The sequence below is a fragment of the Aptenodytes patagonicus genome, chromosome 5 (assembly GCF_965638725.1).
Source record: "Aptenodytes patagonicus chromosome 5, bAptPat1.pri.cur, whole genome shotgun sequence".
In the NCBI taxonomy this organism is placed as follows: Eukaryota; Metazoa; Chordata; class Aves; order Sphenisciformes; family Spheniscidae; genus Aptenodytes; species Aptenodytes patagonicus.
The window spans coordinates 38,405,571-38,426,686 of NC_134953.1; the positions used below are offsets into that span (position 1 = coordinate 38,405,571).

The 21,116-nt window shown below is 48.6% G+C and overlaps 1 protein-coding gene across 1 annotated transcript in view; it reads right to left on the reverse strand.

Moving 5' to 3' along the window:
• Positions 1-21,116, reverse strand: part of LOC143160299 (cadherin-23-like) — a 157,666-nt gene that overhangs the window by 35,312 nt on the left and 101,238 nt on the right. Inside the window, exons 9-11 of the mRNA XM_076338026.1 lie at positions 20,373-20,451; positions 8,123-8,235; positions 5,914-6,102 (exon numbers count right to left, since the gene is read on the reverse strand). Of these exons, the coding sequence (XP_076194141.1) occupies positions 5,914-6,102; positions 8,123-8,235; positions 20,373-20,451 (381 nt within the window). The remainder of the gene's footprint in view (positions 1-5,913; positions 6,103-8,122; positions 8,236-20,372; positions 20,452-21,116) is intronic.

Below are 21,116 nucleotides of genomic sequence, written 5' to 3' on the forward strand. Positions count from 1 at the left end.
TCTTAATATTTAAGGGGGCTGGAGCAGAGGGGAGACCATCCCTGGGCACAGCTAGCACAGCACAGACCGGCAGGCAAGGGCAAAAGCTCAGGCATGATGCTGTGAGATACTGGGAGGTGTGTCCCTCCAGAGGTCCCAGGCACCATGTGGGATCTCCTTAAGCACCTGCTATGAATCGTGGCCAAAAGTCTGCTCTCCCAACCTGCAAGACACGGTTCACCATGAATCAGGGAACCCCTTCTCACATCAGGAGGTCAGGAGCAGCCACATCAGCTGTTCCAGCTTTGACTGAGAATGGATCATAAGCTTTATCCCTGCTTTTTCACCCAACATCGCCCACTGGCTTCATCCATCACTCCTGCTCCCACCCAGCCCCTTCCTCATGGGAGTGCACATGGAAGTGCTTCAGAAATTATTTAACCTTCCACCAGTCAAAGCAAGTATTTAGCATCACTTACCAATGGCTACACAAAAAACTCAAAGTAAAAAAAAAAAACAACCCAAAACCCTAGACAAGCAAACAACCCTTCCTCAAACATATCACTCTCTGAAATCACTGAGGTGCCTAGGTAGGTCGGTGGCCTGCAGTCATTTTCAGCACAAAGTAAGCTAGATTTGTGAAAAGCAGCCTGGGATCATCAGTTTTCTTCTCTTCATGCTGACTCGGTACAGGGCTCCCTTTGATTTTCTCTACCCTAGCTCAGCTGCAGCTTGCTTTTCCAAAATGGAGAGCGCTGCCTTTCTGGACCACAAAATCCAGCGTTAACTCCAGCTTTCCTCCCAGCCACTTTCTAGGCACGGGCTATTACCTACAAAAAGCCAAAGAGTGTTTAATATCCCTCATTCTGGCAAGTTTGCAAAGAAAGTAAAGTGCTCAGAGTTCAGGAGTGGTGGAGGAGGAAGGGAAAAAGAAAGAGTTGTGTTTTTTTTTAAAAAGCAATTAGTGCCTCTTTGTACGGCTTGGATACCTTATGCCTGGTTCTAGCTAGTCAGGGACAAATAATGCTTAATCCTTCCTTTGAAAACACAAGGCATAAAGAGGGTTATTGTCTCCACCCACTTCAAGGCATTTAACTTGAGTGCTCTGAATAGCCCCTCCGGAGTTGCCTGCCTCTCTCCCACTGCCCAGTCAGCCAGCTCAGGCTCCCAGCACCCATTGCTTGCTCCCAGCACCCATTGCTCACCCAGCACCCAAGCACAACAGCATCAATGACACACTTGAGGGCTCACTGGGCATGGGCGCTTGTCCCCTGCATCCCTAAGGACCTCACTGGGGTCGCAGGTGATGCAGGATGCCTGGAGCAAAATGTTCCCCAGCCTTTCCGATCCTCCTCCCCATGCTGGCAGCCCTTTTCTCCTGTCTTTCTGTCCGTCCTAAGTGGCAGTCCTTGCCCGCTCCTCCACTCCCAGAGGAGCTTTCTTCTTCCCTGCTCTCCCCAGGTTATCTGCTGAATTCCACACACGCCTGCACAGACGGGATCAATCTGAGGCTGCCTCGCCTTCAGCTTATCTCTGCTCCAAATGATTGATTTTCCCTCTTTAAGGGTAATTTGCTGGTGAATTCCATGTATTGCAAAAACCCCTGTGAAATCTAATTCAGCCCGACTGGCAGCTGGCACTTTTGGGAGAGAATACTCGAGCGCCGTCAATTCCCCTTTACAATTCCTTGCCGTGTAGATCATATTTATAGTGTGTGTGTCTGTCATATGCATATATATGCTGCGGGTGATTCATATATTGCACCTGCACACACACGGGCACATACGATATCCCTATGCAAGTCTCTGATGTAGCTTTATGCAACAAATACTGTGTATTCCTATGGCCTGGATTTTCTTTTTTTAAATTCTCCATTTATCTCCCTCAATATGCTTATTTTTGAAAATTGCTTCAAAATTATTTTAAAATGTCAGACCATCATACTCATGCTTTATACAGCCTCTGCCCTTTTCTTCCTCTTCAGTCAACCGTGTCAAGGAAAATCGAGTGAAAGCCACAGCACAAGAGCTGGTTTCTCTGGCGTGCCCTGGGAAAGTACACTGCCGTTTCTCTTAATATACCTCTGTGGATCTTGTGGCAATAGGAAGCTCAAACAGGGGATGCCCTGAAGGATGCCCTGCTCCTTTTCTGCATGGCCAAACCCTTGCCTTCTCCCTAAAATACTGCATCAAGCCACCAGGCTGTAAAATACCAGCATATCCAGAAAGGATATCCATGTCCCCCACCTCAGCCAGCCTTGGAGCAGATGAGCCTGAGCTAACAAGCCCTCCGAATTAATGCAAACTTATTCCACAGCTCGGGGCTCTTGCTCTCAACCTGGAAACAAACCTTGCTGCAAAAGTGGATAATTCAAGGCTTTAATCTTCCATCTCATACACAGGATTTATTCGTCCCTGCTGATCTATCGCAATGTGAATGAGAGGAGAATCCAACCCCAGCCTGGGAGTGTATATACATACCGGTCTTCTGCAGTGTCTAGTTGAGTATAGGCTCAGTCTAAATACTGGGAAACTTTCACAGATTTTCATAAACAGCTCTCAGACGGCTTTGGAAAGTTATTCAAGTGGTTTGCTATGTGGCAGAGAGAGAAACTCAGCTGCACAGAGGTTAATGCCTTTTTCTTGGTTCATAGAAGGCTGGGTCCAAAACCCTGTGCAAACCCTATGTACCGATTTCTCCTGTGTTCAAGTGTTTTCGATAAGCTGTAGAGAATGCAAAAAGAAAAACCAGCACACATAGTTGAACACCTCTTGGCTGCACCCCGAATCCACATCCGGGGTCATCTCAGCTCAACCCGGGTGCATCCCCTTGAGATGCTCCCCGTCCTACCTCGCGCCCCCAGCCAGATCCTCTTGGAGCAAGACCATGACCACGTTTGAAGGACGGCAGCTAGGAGTTTGCAAGGGACAGACTCAGAGGAACGGATTTCTCCTTGGAGGCACCCCACTTAGGTACCTGCTCTGAGACATTAATGCCAGCCTAACTCCAGAAAGGCACTTAAACACAGAGGTAAAATCAAGTGCATGCTTTCAAGCACGGTCTTGTGTGCACTGTAAATACATTTTTAAGTGCTTTGCTGAATCGTTTAATCTAACTCCTTCAAAAAGCAATCATTTAAGTTTGTGCAAAACACACCAGAAGAAAGAAAGACCAAACCCCCGCTATTTAAAAAGGCCGTGTGGGCTTGGTTACAAAACACCTTCTTGTTTAACGGCCCCAGCAGCCCACGCAGTGTGTTTTAAGGGCCAGACCCACGCGACACCCCTTTCCCCAGCTCTACAAAGACACAACTGGGGTGTGATGGCAGGCAGGTTCCTGAAAGCCACCCAACCTCACGGGACCCCTGTGTGGGGCAAGGTTCAGGCATGGGCTCCGCCATCCAAGTAGGACCTCAACAAGTGCGAGGGCTGAAGGAACAGCATCAAAATTTGCTGGAGGTGCCAGAACAAGGCTGGATGGCTTGGCTCAGGAAAGAAACCAACCTGCCAAGGGGCTCTCCCAGGACTTAACAACATAGGTTGGGAGGCAGGAGGCAAAACTCGAGCAAAACGATCTTCCCGAAGACTCTAGCTTTGATTTCATGTGTCTCTATCCATCTGCTCTCATTTATTTGTTTAGCTGCTCTCCCTGGAGACATGTATAATTCTCTTCCTGTTTTCCTTTGCCCCTTACACAAATGAATCGTGTCATCTCCAGCATGAAGGCCGTGCTGGTGAAATAGCTTCTGTCAGCCACGTCCTCAGTCACATCCCTGCCTGAAGACCTCAGTCCTCGCCGTCCCATCCCTCCACTCCTGCACCCACAGGCTGCCAAGAGAGCCTGGCGCCATCTCGGCTACCTCAAATCCAGATGGTTTGTAAAAGCCTCGCAACTCTCATGAGGTACTTGAGCATCCAAAATATCACTGTCAGGCAACTATCTTCCCTTTCTGTAAGTTTTTTACTGAAAGTTTGGGGGTCTTGGGACTTCTATAAATACACTGCTCAGGAAGCAGTGCTGGAACTAGCCTGGCTGCAGATGCAGTCCCACTTCTATCTCATATATATTTTTTTCACGACCTGGGTATCCTTTCCCCATTTTTTCCCCTCAAAGTGCTACCTTGATGGTTAATCCAGTTGCAAGCATCCACGAGGGGAAATAAGAAAGATCCACTGCAGGATAATGCAGAAAAAAAACCCCAATTGCTTATAACTTTCCTCCCTCCAGATATTCTAAGACATCAGCTCTCCTGTGCTTCTTATCAGTGAAAATAATGCTACGGTCAAAACAATCCATGCTAATATGACGGTCTCCAAAGACGCGTACAGTAAAACTCCTTCAGACTCCCTTAGCACAAGAGGTCCTCTCTCAGCAGTTTTAAAAATCTCAGCCAATTCTTTTGGGGAAATCTCAGGAAGTTAAAGAAATACACTAAAAGAATGAGTCTATTTTTTGCTGGCGCGATCAGGAAGGCAAGGCTATTTTTTATTCTCCCATTTTAAAATTAGCAAGGCTGAAAAGTGAATTCTTGAATGGGAGTCACTCCAGTAAAATGAGCTTTTAACCAGAAATGATGACAGATCCCTCATCCTTCTGGCACAAACAGAAGTGTTACAATGCCCTTCAAGAATGGATCTGCTGACATCTCTCAGAAAGCATGACAGCAGCTCCATTCAGAAACTATCCTAAGCATCTGTCATATCCATATCTTCTTTATTAGCAATTGACATTTTCAAGAAAAAACAGTCTCTTTATCTGCTTAATAGCTCATCTGCACCTCTTCAGGCTGAACTCATAACTCTCGGATGGTGACACCATGTCACAAGTAGATTATTAGTTCTGTGTCATAATCACTTCACATGAAAAAAATGGGATTTCTGGGTGGCTTTATGAGACTCAGTGAACTCCACCCAGGGCTGGGGAAAAGCAAATCCATCATTTCAGCCAGCGAAGGCATCTTAGAAGATGCATATTTTAATCGACCCACTGGGATTTCAGGGGGTGGGGGGAGATCTTCTGTTTCGTATTCCTCGGTGCCATCATATCATTTACCTGAAGCATCAGGAAAACATCCTGACGATGCCATTTATTTTGACAAACCCTCTCCCCTCGTCTCTCGTTTGGCCTGAAGAGGAATAGGGGTGGCAGGAGCCTGTAGCTTCAGCAGCCAGAGCCTTTCTGAGGGATTTTGGAAAGTTCGCCATGAGGTGTCAGCACTTGTTTGAAGCAGACACCAAGCAGCGTGGTGGGGTTGGAGGGTACCGGCACACAGAAGCAGCCAGACATGAACTGCACAAGTCAAATAATCAGAGTAATTGAAGGCTGCAAGCCCAGGGCTGGAAAACATGCTGCAATCCCTACGTGGCATGGACTGGCATGTAATAAATAGGAGCTCCATTAACATGAGGGAGGAACAAGCCTCCAATGCTACCGGCTCTTTTGCAGTGATGAGCGGGTATCCCAGTCCCTCCACACTTCCTCCAGCCCCACGCTAGCGGGTATCTCTTACCTCCTCCCATGACAGCAGCAGTACACAGCTTGCTTTCCCCTACCTGACAGGTCCCCTGGGAGCCTTACAGAAAACCTCCTCCCTTTCTAAAACAGACCGGCAAAGGACTGCCCGACAAGAGCCCTCGGAAGCGAGCAAGAATCAGCATCCCACACAATCCTATTTTCTGGCTCTCAGTGGCTATGCAATCCTCACTGCACTAAAGCACATGCCGTGCCTGCTCTCTGGGGAGGGTGGCTACACTCGGGGGACCAAGAAAGTGAAGCGAGGACAGAAGTAAGACCTGAAAAAATGGCTACCAGGACATAACCATGCACCTCATCACAGATTAATCGGTGACTTATCCTTCCTTGCACCCCACAAAACCATACCAGTGCTACCCTACAAAGGATAGACAGAAGCACCTGCAGCAGGGGATACCTCACCTCATCTTTGTCCTGCACTTGGATGAAGAGGGGAAGGGCAAAGCCCACCTGGGCCAGCTCTGGGATGGCCACGCTGTACTCTGAACTGTTGAACTCAGGTGCATTGTCATTGATGTCAATGACTAGGATGTTGAAGGTGGTGGTGACAGTGGCGTTGGAGGGTGTGCGGTCATCATTCAGCTCTGTCCCCTGCAAGGAGAGAAAACAACAGGGCAGCCTTTATTTTTCAAAGAATAAATGTAAAAGAAAGCGTGCATGCCATGTTTAGAGACTCTTGCAGCTTTTGTTTCCTCCACCTTGCCAAGGGAGGATGCTCATTTGGTTCTGCCATTGCCCCTTAACCTTGAGCACCTTTCCACCACTGACCCATTAACACGCACAGATGTTGACCTAGCTCTTCCATCACCCATGCTTCAGACACACAGCACTCTTGCAAACCTTCCCAGGGGTTTAGCATTTCCTTTGGGCTGGCTGCGGCCAAGTTCTCACTTGCCCCTATCATGCAACGTGTTACCAGGACTCGGAGTCACACTGGTGGATAAGTAGGCGATTTCCCCACCAAAAGCATTTAAACCAAAAAATTGCCTTCTGAGATGTGAGGGACAGTCCTCAAAACAAGGGAAGCCATGATAGAGCAAAGAGCATTCCTATTTTCTCCTCTGTCGTCTCCTGAGGTGGGACCAGGAGCAGAGAGCTAACCACCATAGTACTACTAAAGGGACAGAAAACTAAGGCAACAGAGAAAAACAAGATTTAGACCTTAAAATAGGTTTGGCAACATGTGTCTAAATACAGAGCTGAGTCATGACTCCATATCACACCTCTGTCTCAAGAAGGACTTTAATTTTGCTTTCCCAAAAGGAAGGAGTGTAGATTTTATTGCCAGAGAAGCAAGACTTGTGAAACAGCCTTTTCAAGCAGAGTCCCTCCTCTTGTCCTCTGGATAATCTTGCTTTGCTGTGGGCACAGAAAAGCAACGCTAACGCAACCCACACGACTCATTGCCATTCACTGCTTCTGCACACAACAGCAGAACAGGCTGATCCGAACAAGGAGCAATCCAGCTGTATTTTCACTGTGTGCTCCAGGACGAGAGCAGCAGTGAACATTTTGGGTCCCGGGGATGCGGGACGCAGAGAGTTGGCATTTGCAGGAGGATGCAAAGTTTGTGGGGAGAGGAAATAAAAACCTATTGGATCAACAGAATATAGTTGGAACTGCATTATCATGCAGGCAGGAAAACGGGCAAGTTTTCAGGTTCACAAACCTTTCCAAGATTAAACAGATATTTTTGTCCCTATTAAAACCAGACAATCCTCCCTCTCTCAATTTCTACTGAATTTAAACTATAAAAGCCCAAAACAAGAGATACCAGGGATGGATGCGGATCTCTTCCCCATACATAAAGCCCCACAGTACGACCTGTGCCTGGGACCAAGAGGGGTAATTTCTTGTACTTTTGCTCCCCTGACAAAGCATTGCACTTGCCAAAACAAGAAGGTGATGTGCTGGCTGCTGCCCTCCCAATCAATGACCCTTCCTACAATGCTGATTTTTCCCTACCCCGGCCCAGCAGAATCTATACTTCTAAATGTGTTTCCAACCAGCTGCCCAGCTTGGTATTGATTTTAATTACTGGGCTGCAAGTGGAGCCGGGGAGCCACTCTCAGGTGGGGCTGGTGGGGCTGGCAGACCACGCTCCAGTGCCTTTTCTTGACAAGGCAACTTTCAGCATCATTCCCTCCCCATGCCTGTCTGCGCTGAGCAAATGCAGACGATACCCTGTTATACCACTGCCTGCTGACATAATAAAATGTTCCTGTTTTTCTGGGGTTTTGGAGGGGAAAGGTGGGAAATAGGCATAAGTGGGCACAATTCAGGTGGCTGAATATAGGTGGCTTGTGCTATCTGCTATCCCAGGGCATGTGCATGCTGCCAGCAGATACAACCACGGGGAGATCTAGTTGGAGGGCACCAAAAATGACCTTAAACATCCATATAGAGGCAACCACGTTTTGAGCCACCATACAAGGGGACTGTGTTAAACACCTCGCTTGGCTTGGCCGGGGAACAGCACAGCATGGCTCTGGATGCCCACAGGAGCAACATGTCCCTGGTTTGTGCCTCCACCTCGAAGGAGTTGTCCCGAAGTAGGGTGCCCTCCCCATCCTGCTCTATTGATGTGTATCCCAGATGGAGGAGCTCTCACCTTCACCGTGAGGATGAATCCAGCGCTATAGAAGGGGTTTTCCCGGTCCAGTGGCCCATTCAGGGTTAAGGCTCCACTGATGTAGTCTAGCGCAAAGATGCTGTTGGTGTTACCTGAGAAAAATAACAGGCAGTGTGAGCACAAGCAGCTGGTACAGCCAATGCCAAATGGCACGGGGGGTAATGCAGAGAGGGAAGCAGGATGACATGAGCCTCTTTCCCTGCCAGTCTTCATGCATGACCGGACCCTGGTGCTTGGAAGAGAGGTTTTATAGAGCACACCCGCTGCCAGGCCAGGAGCTCCAAGCTGGGCACAGGCTGCAGTGGGCTCTGCGAACCCCGCACATTATCTCAATATGCTTTAAAATTTAATGGCTGTAAAGGTCCTCTCCTTCTCTCACCTGCCCCAGCTCAGGGCTCAAAATGGTGCTTTCCTTCCAACAGCCAATAAAGTTGTGAATGCTGCAGGCAGCTGAAGAATTTCAAAGGGTTTTGGTTAAAATATGCTGAAACTAGGGCCGAATCCAGGTGCTCCCCTCTGAATAACTGCCTGCATTCGCAGGCCACCATGTTCCTGGGGTGGGCATGGCCTCTTTCTTAAAATACAAGAGTTAAGGGACATCAGTCCAGGTTAATCAGAGGAAGGTGCAGATGAATCAAGCTCACAAGTAATTCTTCACGTAGCAAGCGGTAGTTTAACTGTGGGGTCTCTTGCCAGAGAATGCTGAGGATGATAAAAGTCCGCACGTATTCAAGGAGAGACTGGGGAGGTTAATGAAAGAAAAAAAATCTATCAAATAACAGAGAAGCCACATGCAGCTCAAGAATTTTCTTAGCTGGACATATCTGGTGCCAGGGACAGTATTAGGATAAGTACTATAGGCACTTGCCCTGCTTTTATGCTCTTGCCAGATGTGTTGACCCCATGCAGCTGCCTGGTTTTCCTCTACTTGAGCCAAATTTGGCCTCTGTGCCGGTCCTTACCTGCAAGCAACCAGACAGGGTACCATGGAGGGCTGTGCTGCCTCCACTGAGCATCCTATCCTCAGCTTGACTCCTCCTCTGGAATTAGACATCCAGAGAGGATTAAGAAAACACTTGAGTCTCACAGCCAGCAGATGCTAAAAAGACAAATGTCTTGCACTGGGATTACCCTTGCGACAGTCCCAGGTGCTCTCTGTCAGCCAGACAAAAGAAAGCAGTTCATATGTGAAGCCTGGGATACCTGATGCTGGCCCGACACAATACCAGAGGAGGCTGCTGAATTACTGATGACCAAGGAGGTTACACACAGGCATATGGCCACCCGCACCACTCTCCTCATCGTCTTACAGTATGCAGAAACCCCTGATCTAGCCGCAAATGGGAGCAAGAAACCCCTGCAGGTATGTTATATCCCGGTCAAAAACAAAAAAAAAACCCTGACACTTCAATATATCTCAGCATGAAAGAAACGCACACAACATTCATCATTTCCCTGGAATGGAGCTGCAAGACAGATCTGCTGCCGCAGAAGGTTGTTTCCCATCACCCAGCATCCACCTCACTCCCTTCCGATCCCCTGTTTAACCATGGCTGCACCTTTTGTGGGATGGCCAAAGCCTCCAGGTCCAGCTCTCCCCTCCCTCCCAGCTCCAGGAGCCACCCTGGCCTTCACGAGCCGCTGGCTGCCAGCATCTCCTCTCTCTCCCAGAGCCCTAAGTGCCGTAACACCTTTCTCCCCCATTACCAAGCCTTTATATCTTCCTCTTGCAGCGAATGCCTCCCATTTCTGTCCTTGGTCCTCTCTTCTCTCCATCCGAAATGGCCCATTGACTGCTAGCCAGATTAATGAACTGATGCATGGCTACTTAAAATATTAGCGGCAGCCTTGCTTTTTTTTTTAAATCTAACCTTTTGCTGCTGTACGTGAAGATCTCTAGTCTCCTCTCTTGGACTATTTTCATCTTGACTTCCCACCTTTGCTCTGTAATTTATGGCCGACTCTTTAGGAGACTTCTGATAGGTTTGAAGGACACTCCACGAGATAGATATATTGAATTGTGCTGCAAGGCATTTAAATGCTCCAGAATGCCATGTTGCCATGGTAAAGTTTATGCATCAGGGCGATCTTGGTACACTCCCCCTAATATAAAGCGTAATAAAATACCTTTTTAATCACAAAATACTGTTCTGCTAACAGGCATCTGTAAACACGGAGACCAGTGGATTTTAGTGGAAATAGGTCACTAGGGCAGGAATTTGACACAAAGGACTAAACACAGCATTGAGCGCCATGTCCTAAAAATGGTTATGTGTTTCATATTTGACCATTTTTTAAAGGATGGACAAATAAATTAGGGACCCAAATACCCTCCCAGGCTGCACATCAGAGGCTTCGCTCTAGCTCAGCCTCCTCAACATCACTCAGATGGCAGATATGCATCTGATGCCCTCCGGGGTGCCTTTCAACTAGCAGAGAATTGCCGGCTTTGCAAATTAGCCTCAGAAGAGAAAGAGGTGTCTCCAAACTCATCCCTCAGAGGCCTTTCATAATTTCCTCTACAATGCCTCTCCAGCCACCACTTCATTATTCCTCTGACCAGTGATCCCCGCTGAAGTACTCACACTGCCGAACAAAGCACATTCCCCCGAGACGCTTTCTTTGCAAAAATCTCTCTAATCATCTTCACATGTCTTCACTTTCCTCAGAGCAAGGGAAAAAAAAAAAAGGTTGGGGAAAAATAGGCAATTTTGCCTTTCCCTCCCCACCTCCATATAATTTGTCCTCCCTGCCTGGTTCTTTCCCGTTATCTCTCCATCAGCTTCCTGACCCAGGAAAAAGCCGAGCCTGGGTTAGGCGCAGCTTAGTCCGCAGCTGACGGTGCAGACATCCACACCGGCTGATGGCTTTCAACTGGTTTGTCTGCTCCACCGCCCTCCCAGCACTTGCTCCGTCCTGCTCCCAGCCATGCTGGTCGCAGGGGTCTGTGCCCATGGTGGCCTCAGAGCCAGGTGGACACCATGAGCTGAGCCAGCGCCTCATCATGCTGCCCCAATGCTCTGGCCGATGGCTTGTGTGGCCAGTGACCAGCGCTGCCTGCCGGGCACGCCAACGGAGCAAACCACAGTTTGCTCATTGCTGGTTTTGAAGCAATACTTCAATGCACAGACATGAGATGGAGAACACAGAGGGGATGGAGAATCTTTCCAGGGATTTCAAACCCAGTCGAGATCCCCGGATAATCCTGTTTCTTCAAGGACATGGAATGGCACAAACCTTTCCATCTCCAAGTTTGCACTCTGCAAACTGTTTCAATGACACAGACAGGAACTACTGTGGCTGCATTTGACATGGAAGCAAAGTGACCTTCAGAAAGCCGCTCCCACTGCCCCCCCTCCTCCGTGTTCCACTCGCATGCTCTCCCACGAGCAGCACTCATGCCATGGCACACACAACCTTCTGCTCCGCACCAGGCAGTCAATGAAATGATCACTCACTTGGCTCAGGAGTTACCAGCTGCTAGACATGTCCTTGCTTGAGCCATCTACTGCCTAGCCTGAGGTCTGGTCCGAACCTCCAAAGCATTTCTAGACGGAGACCAAGGACTTAATTTCCATGCCCCTGGTTTGAGAAAGGAACCCAAGACCATGCTCCAGTTTCTGCTAAACAAGGGCTTACATATCTTCCACTTCCTTCCCCATCCAGACTAGGATGCGGCACATTCACAGAGAACCAGAGAATCCAGCTCCATTGCATGGAGTAGGCAAAGCTAAGGAATAAACAGGTCTTTCATCAGTAACGGAGTTGCTCTGCTTTCAAGTGCTGGGAAAGCAAGCACGGCTTTAAGAAAAGCAGGGTAGGGCCTGGTGCAGAAAATAAATGTGAGGCTGCCTAGGAGGTAGCACCCCCCGGAGAGGGACACTCCGTGGGAAGGCAGGCTCCACTTCTACCTCTCTGCTACCGCTGCAAACCTGCAAAGCTGGACAAAGGAGACCAGGAGAGAGACCCAGAGTATGAATCAGAGACATGGCAGAAAGGGAAAGGCTGGACAGCAAAAGGGAGCACAGAGAGAAGAAAAGCAGACCAGATAAAGTTTATAAATACTCAAAAAGATAGAGGAAAGGTGAGAACAGAATAAAAAAAAAATAAAGAACTTTGGGACAGCAATATGAATGCATTTCTGGCAGACTCATTGCTCTCACCTGGCAGAGAACAGGCTTGCTCAGGACGTACAAGCCCAGCTTCTGGTTATGACAAGGGTAAAAGGAGAAGGAAAACTTTCCCATCCCTCCATCCGTGTGTGGGTACAGGGACAGCAGCAGCTCCTACATCCACCGTGTCCGGGCAGGGGACCAGGAAAGCAGGGACCAACGTGGTGCCGGGCTGGGAGCAACGGGATGGATCGTAGTAGCCCATTCGGAGTGTTTTTCCAGGCTCATTGAGGAATGGATGGTGGCATAGGCATTGTTTTGGAGAAACACTGCTATAACGAGGGGTTTTATAGATGAGGGCCATAATGTTTAATTGCCCTCAGCCACCGCTCTCACAGTTTAAAAAGGCCATTAAAAATACTGGCTCAAACACAGGGGGGGGGGGGGAAAAGAAAAAAAAAAGACATTGATGTCTCCTCCTTCCTCCCTACCCCTTTGGCCTTTGAGCATCATTCAAACCTGTAGGAGAGAGAGATACAGCTATTGCCCAGCTCTAGTGAAGAGCTACCTGTCAACCAGGGGAAGGCAATTCCCCCGCGCAGGCAAATTTTCCCACCCCCCCACTACATGAAGGGCCATTTGTATCGGGGAGCCACATCCTCAAAAGGCCCTGGACTTGCTGAGCCACTGAACTTGGAGCGGATGACTTTCATGAGATGTGAAAGGGGAACCCATCACACACCTTGCGCTGGATAATTTATTAATCAAAATGTGCTCCGTCAGGGCTCCTCAGCACCGAAATAGATGCTGTTGGATGTGGTTCATAGAGTCAGCAACAGACACAGTTATCATCGTATAAATAGTCCATCAGCTGCTGTGACCACCTCGCTGCTCTTCACCTTGAGTTTTTGCCCCCGTGTGATATGCAGGGAAGCATGCCAGGGCAGATACCTCACCCCACACTTGAATTCAAAGGGAACAAGTTATTTCCAAAGGAAACAGGGTTATTATGACCGGAGCTTTATTTCTTCACTCTGCGTGAAATCAAGATGCTGTCACATGCTGCTCTAGAAAACGGTGCCTGTTCCTCCTGCTCTGGACTTTGGTTTATTCTTCTTCCCAGAGGATGCAGCTCTCTCTGGGACAACTAATTCAAGCCCAAAGCTGCGTGCCGGCACTCCTCCGCACATGCCTGCTCTGCAAACAGGCATTTTTAGTATCTTCCCCAAAAGATTTAATTGCCCGTTCTAGCACAACCGGCAGAATTTCTGCTCTTGCAGAGCCACAAAAGAAGCTTGGATTAAATGCTCGCACGGTTCCTTTTTTTAGAACTGAACGTACAGTACGAGAAAATAAAAGGAGACATTTATCACCCGAGGTGCAATCCCCCTCCTGAAGTCCCCAGAAGCTGTGGCCAGGTACCAGAGAGGAGAACAGAGCCTGCAGAGTTTAAAGGTTCCTGCTCTGAGTATAATTCATCACAAGAAAGGGTGCTGAGTCTTGGACCACAACCACCATTCCCCCACATCATCTAAAATGTTCTCGGTGGCTCAAAGGGAAGGCAAATCACCAGCACTGCCTGGCTTGGTTTTTTTCCTCCCAGCCTTTCCTCTTTCCATGAATCTAACACTAAAACCTGCTATGGGAGAGCAGCCAACAGCTGAATCACGAGTCAAGACAGCAGAGCAACACAGGGAAAACTACCATAAATGTTTATTTCACTCATTTCTGTAAACGCAACGCTTTAACCCTCCACCGGCGTTCGCAGAGGATTTTGTCCTAATAAACAGGACGCAGAAGGCAGTGTGCATTCCCAGAGAGAATAGGCTGGTCTGGGCTGCCAGGCACCGCCACCTCAGAGCAGCAGTTGCAGAACACACTCACCCCGCAGCTGAAGGATGCATACACATAAAATTGGCACTTTCTTAATGGCTACTGTGCCTGGGCTGGATTGAGAGACCCACAAATCACCTCTCCTGCCTCTCCCCCAGCAGTAGGCTGACTCATCAGGAGAACATGAAAGGAGTATACTGTAATATGCCTGGTAACAAGTCTGAATCAGCTTTTAACATAAACCCCAAATCTCCAGGCTCAATACCTTTCAGAAAATCTTCCATTAAATACCATCTCAGAACCGGTTGTTTTCTCTAGCCCTAACATGAACAGAGACAGCGCAGGTTCATCCTTCTCCAGTGGTTGCCAACATCTTGAATACACATTAAATCCCAAGAAGTTAAATAGGAAGTCCCAGAAATTAAACAAAAAATATGCTTTTGTTTCATATTCACACATAAATGGGAATGTATAGTTTTAATTACCAAAGGCCATTTGCTGGGGGACCACCTGCCATGCAAACCATTATCCCAACCGTATCTCTTTCCAGTGGTTTCTGGATTGCCAGGGAGCCAACGTGACAAGGAAGCATCATTAGTAGTGAGGAGGAAGACAGGGAGCAACCGAGCAAAGAAAAGAGGGGCTGTGGCTGTGGCTGCAGCCACCATCTCTTCTTTGTGCTGTTTCATCCCCTTGCATTGGCACGGTGGAAAAACAGCCTTTGATGAATAACTCGGCGTGAGGCACTTTTCCACCCATCAGCGTGTCCTCCTACAGAAATGTTCTGCTATGATTACTGCCTTTAAATCACACTGGAAGGCCCTCCCAGCAGGTGTAATTTATGAGGACTTTAACACCCCGGTAGTTCACAGAGCGATACGAATGTGGGAAAAAGTTGTCGCGATGTAGGCCAACTGGCAATGGGAATATTAAAATTAGCAGGTCCCATTTCCAAGGATCCTCCCTGATGTCCAGTTTAAGGGACTCAGGGAAGTGGTTTGCTTTGCCCTGCCTTCTTTATTAAGTCAGGTCAAAATATGAAGGGAGGTGTCAGCAGCTGAGGGCTGGGAGACCTCTTTGGCCACTTAACCTTACCTCAAGGGTTCGTGCTGCACTTTCAAAAGGAAGACAGTGGGGGACTCCAGATCTGTTAAGACCATGTGAAACATGTTCTGAGAGCTACTGCACTGATTTTTACATATATATATAAAAAATATTTTATTCCTTAGCAGGAAAACCAGAAGAAAGATGGAGAACAATTCTTTTCAGACATGCTTCCCTCTTGCTTTTGTAACTCACACTTCTATTACATTGTGCAAATAATGATTTTTAATTCATGCTTCCCTTGGGATGCACTAGCTTTAGGAAGAGAGCGCTTTGCCAGAAACTGCATCAGTCTCCTAAAACAATCAACTTTGGGGGAAAAAAAAAAGTCCTAAGGGTTTGTGAAGAGCCCTAAAGACCAGCTCACCGACTGAAAGCCCCGTGCTCCCTCCCCTCTCTCCTGCAGGACTTTCCAAGCTGTGGGAAGGACGTATGGATTGCCCTTGTGCAATCTCCCATTGCCTATCCATCACCACAACTGAAATGTGTCAGGCAGGCAGAGACTGAGGTTCAGGCATCTTGCAGAGCCCTGGGACCCTTTCCCTGGGTTTAACCCTTCGATGCCTGCCCAAGCAGCACAGGTCACCTTCACATCTTCATGCCAGGAGACATGAAGTCTCCTGACTGTCCTGGAAATAAATGAAACCCAAAGTTTACCACTAGCAAGCAAAGCACGAGACAGCGGTCATACAATACGTTTTCCTAACAAGAGCTCGTGGGCCAAAGTCCCCTCCTGTCTATTAATTAAATTGCCATTTAATTCACGATAAAAATCCTTCTCTTAAAGAGCCAAAGGATTCCCCACGCCCCAGGCAATGTGCAGCAGCAGCAAACATGAAAACACACTGCCGTCTGCAGGCCTGATCCTGCTGAGAGCGCCGAGGCCCTCCGATTTCCACCAGGAAAATCAATCTCTGTTAGACCAGAGAGTTCCCTTAAATGAAAAGCCTTATCTAGAACAGGTTGTGTTATACAACAAGTCACTTGCTTTGCCTGGGAAATGAAAGATGATGAGGCAGAGTCCCCGGTACAGAGGCTATCTCCATAAATCTGCCAAAAAGGAGCGTGGATTACTTTGCTGGATTAATTATCTGTCCTTCAAACAGAGCCCTGACCTCAGCGGCTGAACATCTCCAACCTGTCAAAGCAGCCAGAGAACCGGGGAGGGAGGGCTTTTGCAGGGCACCGGCCACGGGCTGCCTGCGCCCTCCTTTTTGCCTGGGAAAAGGAGCAGAAACACGCATCAGAGCAACGGGAGCCCCGGCACCGACCAGCCTGTCAGCATGAGGGGCTTGAATTGTGAGGTCTCAATTTGGATTTCTTTTTCAAATGGCCTTTTGCACAGCGGTGACCCCACTCCTTGCAAAGCGTGGGGCAAAAAAGTGCATGTTTTCATAGGGTTAAAATACTCAGATTGGAAGGAAGGGGGAGCAACAACTGAATGGCTTTTCCCTATAAGATATGGAAATGATTCCCAGTGCAGGCAGGCAGGAGGCAGACTCATCTGCCCCGACAGGACAACTAGCCAAAGCCGTGACACAGCTAGATCAGCACTCCTCCGTCATTTCAGGCTTAAACAGCTTTGTAAGCTGGTGGCATAAAGTTAGATCTTAAGTCTTATTTTATGTGGTTATGGTTAATCTTTTAGTTTTATTGTTTTCCTGTAATGGGAGGACCTTGTGCTGGAGATAGCCGTATAAATAAGAGCTGCTGCAGTATATCCCGAGGCACAGCTACCCGAGGGCTGGAGCTGAATAGGACACTGGCAATTCCAAATTAATTTTTATACCCCACCTCCAAATCATACCAGTGCTTTAGATATTAATACCAAAGAAATGATAAACAGCTAGGTTGCTTTTGAGCTTTCTCTCTGCTGTATATTCAACCCCAGCTGGTAAAATCAGAACAGCTACATGCAAGCCCTATGCCCGAAAGCCTGGGAGAGCTGGGGAGAGGCATCACCCATCCCTGCTGTGAAATGGGAACAGCATCATCGCCACCTCCCCTCGTGCAAGTGAGCTGAAGAGCCAGGTATAATTACTACCTCCACCGACCATTTTCACTTTTGCTTACGGTTGGTTTCTAATTTAATTTGCTTCCCCATTCCCATATGTTAGGCCGTTTTTTTAAAAATTGCCATAAAAATTTATCAGCTCAGGCACAAAATATGCTCGCTGACCTTTACCATCATGATTGAGGATAATGACAAGTTAATTAGGCTTTACCTGCCTGCCAAAAAAAATCTCTTGCCTTGGGTGAGCAGGATTTTGGAGGCGCGCTAGCAGCTGGTTCCCATGTCCAGACTCTCAGACATCAGAAGGTAACATCTTCTTTCAAAAGCAAGAAGAAAATCATGGAAAGTATAAGAGAATGCCTTGAGCAGAGTGGGGGAGGCACTCACACTCCTACTGACTTCAGAAAAAAACCTCTTTGCCCCACGACCATGTTTTCTTTAAAATTTGCCCTCAGCCACGCACCTTGGCTGCAATCCGGCAGCTGAATGGAGCTGTCAACAAACTCAATTCAAGGTGGAAGCAGAATGTCCTGAAGCTTGGCTTCAGGGATTTTGGAAACCTCTGCCTTCACCTGAAGGCAGGGTGAGAATGGGGAGGAGGCAGGAGGCGACAGCGGGTGTCTGCAGTTGTCCCTTGGTCCGTCCATGGCCTGATCCTTCCCAGCACCACCGCTCTGCAAGACGCTGGTGCCAACAAGAGAAGGACTCCTGGCCAGTTATAAAACCACTCTGCAATTCTCATGTTTGGGAAAAAAAACCAAAAAGCAAAGCAGTTTAATCACTCTTTGATGTGTTCTGCCTGATTCTCCGATATGAGAGCTGCCCCCCACCAGGCAGGACCAGGGGCAGGGATTAAGCTCTTGGCATATGCAAGCAGATGCGAGGATGTTTGCACTGATCTGCCTGCCTGTCACTCTGCATCCCGCTGCCACCAGGCTCCCAGAGCATGCCTGGCTCCCTTCCACCATCCCTCCGCCCGGCCGTAACGGCCAGGCTGATGGCTACCCTGGCACTGAGCAGGGGACACTCGCAAAGGGACGTTGTGGCTATTTCACAGGAAAACCATAGATAGACATGAAAATAAGAGCATGCACGAACACTCCAGGTAAAAATCCAGGGTCCGAGATTTTGTTTCCTTGATTCGGTACAGCAGCTGTGACTGTCCGATGAGCAGAAAGCCTGACGCGACCATGAGCGGATAGGTGTATTTAGCAAATTAACCCTCTATAGGTTGCATGCTTGTCTGTAGGTTTGAGCCATCAAATAAAGGCTCTTAGAAACCCAGAGCTCTTTGTATTGCATTAGTGCTGACAAGGGAAAATTAGATACCTACAGCATACTGGGTCAGAAAAATGGTCCATGGCCATCAGCAGATGCTTGAAGGAGGGTGTACAAACAGGACAAGGGTTATTTCCCAGCTGCTGAGCATCTTCAGGCTTTGAGCTGGATGAGGATTCTGTAAGCTGAAGGCTTTTACCATCCTCATGGTAGTTCAGAGGCGGTTGCAAAATTAGTTTGAGGTTTCAGTCCAGTCTCCAGTGAAAAAGGGCCCGTATCAGCCGAAAGAAAGTCCCTGCTGCACTTTGGCCAGTTGATACATGCAATCAGGGGGAATCTCTCATTTAATTCATGCCAGAGGAACATTAGAATAAATTGCAGAGGGAATTAGAGGAATAAATAATCCTTGCATCTTCAAAGGCAGGCTGACCTAGACACTTGCAGTCAGGAACAGTGGACTTGAAAGTCAGGGTGAAATCACCTTGACCCTAGAGGTTGATTAAAAGAGTGCTTGAAATGTCTAGCCTTTAAGGAAGAGAAACTGGGAAATTATTTCTGCACGTGTAGCTCAAAGGAGCTGCCAGCCAGCACCCAAAGCATGTGACACAGCGGGGAGAGGAGGCACTGCTGCCATTTCTTGCTGTGAAGATCCCCCCGAAAAGCAATGCCAGAAATAGGGTTACAACCCAGACCCACCAAGCTGGTCCCTCGCTCCTGGGTTAACCCGAGTAGTCTGTCTGTCCCTGAGGCACAGCCCCACCAAAGCAGCATCTGAGTGCAGCCCAGCGAGCATCAAAGTCTGCCTTGGATATGGTAGAGGCTCGCTGACCTCAAGGCAACTTAAATGAGATGGGTCCAGCCCCAAAAATTGGCCTTTCCAAAATTCAGCTGTGTTTTATCTGGAAATGCCTGCCCGGACTGCCCTGCCCCTGGCTCTTTTGCCATCAGAAGTTGACAAAAAAGATTTGGGCTTGTGGGGCTGCAAGAAGGGTCTCCCCAAAACCAATAGCAAGGAGAGTCGGGTTCAGTACCAGACACCTCAGACAGACCTTTCTTAGAAAGTTAATTCTCTTGTAACTTGAAAGAGTCTTTTTTTCTCACAGCCGGTCAAACCAACCTGGTAGACCTTCCCCCAAAGGCAGGTCCCCAAGCTACGGTCCCAAAGGAGCCAAGCATTGCCCAGTGATAGCAGTTTCAGCAAGCTACCCACACATGCTAGGGAGGGTTCCTCGGGCTTCAGAGCCAGTCCGGGAAGGCAGGATTAATCCACGTGCCTGTCAGAAGGCAGAAAGTCTCCACTGCTTTAATTAAGCTTCATTCTCTAATCCTGCATCCTTGCGGGTCCAGCTCCCTGCCTCCCAGCTTGCAAAGCTCTGGCAATGCTTTGGGAGGCCAGCCCTCAGCTCGGAGGCTTTTGGGAAACACCGCGGAAACCACCAGGAGGCGTTCAGCCATAAACAGTCCCACTCCCTAAACAACAGCCACCCCATTGCCAACAAGAGTTTTACGCCTGGCTCTTTGCAGGTCTCCTCCATGGCACTGTGTGAAGCGGAGCTGTTTGTGGCTCGTCATTAGGACTGAAATGTTTCGCTATGAGATATTGTCAAATTTGTTAGAAATAATGTCCACTGCTCAAGGAAAGGGAGATGCCGCAAACGACATGCTCTGATAGCACCGAAGGCAAAGCAAGCTTTTCAGAGGAGTAAAAGCTTTCAGTTGTAGCAGTAAGCTACGGTAATTAGCAATGACAAATCAAAAAAGCAAGCAGTACGGTCGAGGAGAAACTTAGTCAAATATGATTTCCCAGTCACAGGATGTACAAAGACTTATTGCAGGGCTAGCTCCTCCAGCCCCGCTGGGCTCCCCACCACATCCCCTGATGACTTACCCGAGACAATGGTGTAGCCGATGCCCCGGGGACGGCCCTTGTCCTGGTCGACCGCCGTTATCATCCGCACGGTGGTACCCTGGGGAGGGAGAGGAGACACGCATTACAGCCACCCTGGCCAAGCGCTGCTGGGGCTCCTGGGGCGCCCTGCCAAGGCATTGCACCTCTTACCATGGGCCACATGCTTAGGAATACCTGTCCAAGGACAAGACAAGTCATGGAAAAGTCCCAACCTCGCTTCTCAGGGCAGTTTGGGCTCCCCACTCATAACTCTTGTGCAAGCTGCAAAAATCTGCTAACCCACCACAGGATGTAGCTGGTGACACTGAGGGCAGGATCAGCATGTCCTCTAGCTGAACCGCTGAGCCTGACCATGCAGTAGGTTTGTACCAGGGCAAGTGTCCATAGGGACTGGAGAGAGCACCACCAGACTCATTCCGCATGCTGCTCGTCCCCTGCCCAGAAGAGGAGGATTTGAAGCAAGGTCAGTGTGGTAAGCACAGCTATCAGTGCTCGAGGAAGAAAAGGAAGGAGGAACTGAAGGTGCAGCACTGGCAAAGACAGGACATGTCTCCTCACAGCATCACCGCTGCACAGGCTCTGGCTGACAGGCAAAAGCATATGCTCCTCTGCCACAGAGATTTTCACTCTGCAGTCCCTCGAGAACCAAAGGCGACAATTCCCTCCCACCATGACCTTCAGCACTGGTCACTACACCAGTTTTATCTCCCACTGGCTTCCTAG